The sequence below is a fragment of the Diceros bicornis genome, chromosome 4, assembly GCF_020826845.1.
Source record: "Diceros bicornis minor isolate mBicDic1 chromosome 4, mDicBic1.mat.cur, whole genome shotgun sequence".
In the NCBI taxonomy this organism is placed as follows: domain Eukaryota; kingdom Metazoa; phylum Chordata; class Mammalia; order Perissodactyla; family Rhinocerotidae; genus Diceros; species Diceros bicornis.
This window is the reverse complement of record NC_080743.1, coordinates 48,376,635-48,382,596: the sequence shown is the minus strand read 5'-3', so window position 1 is coordinate 48,382,596 and position 5,962 is coordinate 48,376,635. Positions and strand designations below refer to the sequence as shown.

General features: G+C 52.0%; 1 protein-coding gene across 1 annotated transcript; it reads left to right on the top strand.

Moving 5' to 3' along the window:
- Positions 1 to 4,854: 4,854 nt before the first annotated feature.
- Positions 4,855 to 5,262, top strand: NHLH2 (nescient helix-loop-helix 2). Its single transcript, XM_058537233.1, has one exon. The coding sequence runs from the start codon at positions 4,855 to 4,857 to the stop codon at positions 5,260 to 5,262; it is 408 nt and encodes a 135-aa protein (XP_058393216.1).
- The last annotated feature ends 700 nt before the right edge of the window (positions 5,263 to 5,962 follow it).

The window sequence follows — 5,962 nt, the reverse complement described above, 5'->3', positions numbered from 1 at the left end:
CCACAGCCTAGTGGAGACACAGACATGGAAACCAAGAATCATCGTCCACAATATGTAGTCTCTAAGGGAGAGATGGAAAGAGCGCTTATGCAGCACAGAAGGAGGGACCATCTGTGCCAGGAAGGTCTTAGAAAAGGCAAAGGTGGCATTTGGGGAGGGGGAGGCTTTCCTGGAAGAGACAATGCATATGTGTGAGTGTGAGTCCATGTGTGTGACTATGACCGTGTGTCTAGGCATGGATATATATGGGTCTGCGTGTGTACCTGTTTACATGGGCTTACTCGAAAATTAATCTATCCACACGCAGTCTGTAAGCATGGAATCAGAAAGTCGGAATGTAAAAGAAGATGTCTGGATCCACACACACCATAGCAGAATCTGACCTGCCCTGGTATGTCCCTCATTTCCCCTTCCTGCCCCCAACACCAGGGTAACCAGAGGTACCATTTGCTTCCCATCCTAGTGGCTGCCTCGTGAACTATAGTAATTAGATTCCACCAGGTTTTTCAAGCTGTCAGTCTGACCGTGTAATGGTGTAACAGAGCCAGCCAGCTTGTGTGGGTAATGGGGGTGAAGAGTACAGGTATCTGTGGGTGTACATCTGTGTGCACACTTCTGGCTATGTGTGAGTGCTTAGCATTGGCTGCTGCTCACCAGACTGGGAAAATCTCCCTTCTCTCTTCATCTTCACTGCCTTGGGGAGTTCTTCCAATCACCTGTTTCTGTTGCCACCTGAATGTGGCTGGTCTGCCTCCACTTCGATGTCCTGGGGATATGTAAATATACTTCTGCGCTGGGGCTGGCAGAGGCAAGGCTGGAAAGAGCTGGCGCCCATTTTCTGTGGAGGCACTCCTTGATCACCCTCACCCTCAACTCCATTCTGGTCCAGGAATCTCCCCTAGGATGAAAAATGTGTGCAAAGGCAAATAGGACTGGTGGCAGCCATGAGGAACTCAAAGGGTCACTCCCAGGGGTGGGCTGATCAACTCCCTCCCCTGATGATGAAACCTGTGTTTGGGCAAAATTGATCAAGCAGGGAAAGTGAGGACTCCTCTCTCCACATATGTTCCCCCAGAGATTGGGGAGGTGTGGGGTAAGGCTACGATACTCTGTTTCTTTTAAGCTTGTACAATCAAAGAAGCTAAAATGATTGCAAATAATACATAAAATGATGGTAACAGTATCTCTATAAAGTGGCAAAATAATTGAACTAGATTTTCCCTTTTGTTATAAGGTATATAAATTCAGGGCCATGGGGTCGTGTAAGGCAAAGGCATTATGTGCTGGAATACACTGGTGATTTGTGTGTGTTTACATCCTGGTTCAATGCACTGCCACACAGCTAAATATTCGCATGTTAAAACAAGCAAGAATGAACTGCAATAATCAACACATGCAGTATGCCATATTTTAAGTTGAATGAATGAGTGGGTGGGTGAAGAGAAAAACAAACATATTCAGAAAGGTAGAATGGTTTCTTAGAATGATCCTTGAAATTACAATGCCTGGATTCTGTTCCCAGTTCCACCAATGACTTAATCTATTGAAAGGTTTTTATCAGATATTGGAAAATTAGTCCAGTGGCAGCCTATGTCTCAAAAGATGAATATGCTTAATCAAGCCTTGTTGAAGTGTTTTTTAAAATGTAAATGATAACTAATAAATGTTAGCTGTTGCATAGAATGTATATATACTATATATTTCCATGTTCTGGACACAAATATTTTCCTAAACATTAAGGAAATATACTAGTTTTATAATAAGCCAGGAGAATTTTTCCATAGTCAATATGCTGTTTATTTGCACTTAAATACTGCATCAATAATCTGAAAAAGAGAAATAGTCTGATTATGGCTAGAGATTCTGTTTAGAGGCTAAGGTTTCTATCATGGACTGCTTTCAACTGTTATATTTTATGGCACTGATTCAGTGGGAATCTGATCTGCTAAAATATTTGGGCTGTGAAAACTCCCACACTGTGACAGATGTCAAGTCCAATTAAGTGACTCATGTCCAGGTTTCTGTCCAATAGGATTTCCCATTAAATATCAATTTAGGGAAAAAAATTCCATCCCCCTTCTTAAGCCTTTATCTCTTCCACCATCTCCAGGCTGAATCAATTGGTACCAGGAGAGCCAAGAAGCCACACAGGCACCTCTGCCTCTTTGCTCTGGCTCTCCCACCCTCTCCAGTCTTTCTCCGCTTCCCTGTCACTGTTACTCCGGGAGACGTTCACTTTTCGCCAACCTTTCTCCAAGCATCTCCAAGCCACTGACTAGGTATATTTTGCTCCGAGGTAAAGAGAGGAGGGGTTGGGGGTGGGAGATGTAACCAAGCCTTGAAAGACTTTGAAACTGGAAATAGGTGTCTGTTTATACAACATACAAGTAAATGAGGGAAGAGGAAAAGGCAAGCTTAGCCCCGAGTTACAGTATTGTGTTCCTGGGAACTGGGGAGACATCAGCGGAACAAAGCCTTATCTCAAAAAAAAAAAAAATCACTTCTGAGCAAGATCGCATCTCTCCCTTGCACTTCCCAGTTTCTGCTCAGCCGTATTGAGGGAAGGAAAGGAGTCCTACAGGAGCGGAACCTTATCTTAACCATCGTTCTCATTGATTCTTCCGCTATTAGAAAGTGGAGGAATCAGCCCTTTGATGTGCTTGTGTTTATCTCTGCATCTCTTTTGTTATTTATAGAGACCTAGAAGAGGAAAAAAAGGCACGAGACTTTTCAACACATCCTTTAAAAAAAAAAACCAACAACGAATTTCCCGAAATGTTTGAGAACAATTAAAAGGAAAAGGCGTTTTTGATCTATACACTAAGTGAACAATCATTCATCTCGTCCACATCCCGAGATATTATCGGACACCAGCGAGATGACAGCTGCTTTTTCATTTTCGAATGTAATAAATATTTGCTGCTTTTAATATATTTCGGAATTTCTCTCCGCTATTCTCTGGAATTTTAAACTCTGAAAGATTGGAGAAAAGATTATCGAAAGGGCTTTCACAAGGTAAGGCTCCTTTAAATAATTTTTTTCCAGCTTGGAACTAAGTTCGATTATTCATGTTGCATTTATAGATGTGTATCGGTTCATTGTTAAAGAAATAAAATGCATACACCACATGCTATTTATGAATATTTTAAAAAGATGTCGGGAGGAGAATTTAACATGCTTTGAGGGCAACCCAGGAACTTTTTAGCCGAACTACAACTATGTTGTGGCTTATTGTGATTTTCCGTTGCTCGCCTATTTATTCATGCCCTTTCAAGCCGAATGTGTAGGTGCAAGTTGTTCCACTTATAAACGTTTCAGTGAAAGCCCGTGGGGAGTCACATGTAGCTCACTCGGAGCATTTGTTTTTATTTTGCCTTAGAGGACCTCTTTTTCTCGCAGAGAAATGAAAGCCGTCTTGGTGCCAAATGCGCTCCTAAGCAAGTGCGGTGCTAGGCACGGATTGCATATCCGCTGCTTTTGTTTCTCCAGGAGCAAACCCTCCTCCTACACGGCGCCGTTTTCTCCCGCGGCGAGCGTCGCTCGGGCTGCACACGCGGGGCCCGGGGCTCACAGCCTGGTCCTTCCTCTCGGCGCCCGCGGTCGGCGCGCGCTGCACCCGCAGGTGCCTTCCCCTCCGGCTGGCCCTTTTCTGGAAGCCGGAATTGCCCCGAAGCCCAGCGATTGAGAGCGGCCTCCTTCCAGAAGGCACGCGGTCGGGGGCCGATCCTCCAGGTGCCCAGGAGGAGCCGGGCCAGGAGGCCCTTCCAGGAGGGCACCGTTAGAGGAGAGCTAAGGCCAGACTAGCGCGGCCTTGGCCAGGCCGCCCGGGGGCAGCAGGCTCCCGATTCCGGCCCCCCCCCCCCCGGGGCACGCGAACTTTGCCCGCGGAGATGCAGCTCGGGCCGGAGCCCCACGCGCGGCGCCCGCCTCCTCCTGGCCCTTCCCTTCCCTCCCCAGCCTCTCCTCCCGCAGCGCCCCGGCCGCCGGCATTTTCCCGTGAGGTGGTCGGCAGACTGCCGGGCGCATTGTTTTCTCCCAAGTCTCCGCGTCCCTAGGTCCCCGATGTGTGTGGCTGTCTGCGTGACAGATGGTGCTTTGGGAGCCGGACAGGGCAGAAGAGTCAATTTTCTGTTGAAAGGAGCCTCCACGTTTGTTTAGTCGTTTCTTTATTATCCTGGAGAAGCGCGAGGGGGACGAGGAGGCCTGCCCGCTCCGGGCCGCTCGCTCTCTGTGCGCGCTCAGGGCGGGGGTTCCTCTCCAGCGCGGGGCGCCCTTCGCCGCCCGGCCGCTCCCCGCGCCCCAGGCCAGCGCGAGGCCCGCGGGCCCCGCGGCTCACCGGCTGCCTCCGCCGAGGCCCTCGGGGCGGGAAGGGCTCTCCGCGTCTCCCCGCCCCCCGTAAAACCCAGAAGTATTCGTTGTTCGGCGTCATTCATTTGTCAGGGAAGGAGACGTGCGGGAGGCAGAATGGCGATGTTGATATTTGGTCAGAGAAGGAGGCACAAACCCAGGCGCGGCCTGGCAGGCCTGCGGCCTCCCCGCCGGACCAGACCCACAGGCCGGTCTTGGCTTCCTGCAGGCCGAGGTGTCAGGTCCAGAATGCGTCCTGGGCCGAGCCCAGACCTCGCTCTCTCCGGCGCCCTGCGGAGGCGCGGGCCTCGGGCCCTCGGGCCTGCGCCTCTCGGCGCGCCCCCTGCCCGCGGTGCCAGTTCCGCAGAGCGCGCTGGCCTGGGGTGGGGAGGGCCCGGGACGCGCGGAGGCCCGGCGTGGTAGGCCCTTGTCCGCCCTCCCTCACATCAAAAGAAGACCCCGATTCCTTTTATTGATTGATTTTCTGACTCCCCCTCAGCCTCCAAAATGATGCTGAGTCCAGACCAAGCCGCCGACTCGGACCACCCCAGCTCGGCGCACTCGGACCCGGAGTCGCTGGGCGGCGCGGACGCCAAGGTGCTGGGCAGCGTGTCGGACCTGGAGCCGGTGGAGGAGGCCGAGGGCGACGGCAAGGGCGGCAGCCGGGCCGCGCTGTACCCGCACCCGCAGCAGCTGAGCCGGGAGGAGAAGCGCCGGCGCCGGCGCGCCACGGCCAAGTACCGCTCGGCCCACGCCACCCGCGAGCGCATCCGCGTGGAGGCCTTCAACCTGGCCTTCGCCGAGCTCCGCAAACTGCTGCCCACGCTGCCCCCGGACAAGAAGCTCTCCAAGATCGAGATCCTGCGCCTGGCCATCTGCTACATCTCCTATCTCAACCACGTCCTGGACGTGTAGGGCGGGGGGCGCCGCGGGAGGCCGCCTGGGCGCAAGTCGGGGAAAGGCCACCGACCCGGGCGGCCGCCTCGGGGATGGCGGCGGAGGGGCGGCCCAGCGGGGCGGCCGCCGCGAGAAACTGGGATGGGGGAAGAAGCTCGCCACCTGTTCCCTCCGGGCAGCAGGGCGACGAGGGAAGGTTTCCGACTCTGGAAGGTGGGGTTGTGTGGGGAGCCCTGGGGCTTGCAGGGGGTGTTTTCCAGGCCAAGAGAACCTCCTGGAGGCACCCGAGATGAGCCGCTTCCAGGCCTCCTCTCCGTGTGTTAGGATCCCTTTAAGGGTTGTTGCTTTAGCTCACTGGAGACTTCGAGTTCTCCTATATTTGTCTCCCACGGAGCTTGATGTTTTGAAAGAATGAGGGCAGAAGCTCAGAGTATATATAGGCTCATAGCTTAAGACGATCTGGAATTTTTCTAATTGACAAATCACCAAACATTCGGAGGGGAGGGGAGGGCATCTCCTCCAGCGTAGAGATTTAAGGCACAGAAAGGTGGAAGAGGAAACTCTCCGTTCCATTGTGAAAAGAAAGATTATATTAGAATCCAAATAAAACAGACAAACCCTACGGATTTGGTAAGGTTAAAAAGATACATTGAGAACAAACAGACACATTGTGGGAAGATTTGAACCTGGTGAGATATTAACCCCAAGGTATGACACT

Bases quoted from the DNA above. Each gene is read 5' to 3' on its own strand.
- NHLH2 (XM_058537233.1), top strand. From the start codon at position 4,855: ATGATGCTGAGTCCAGACCAAGCCGCCGACTCGGACCACCCCAGCTCG.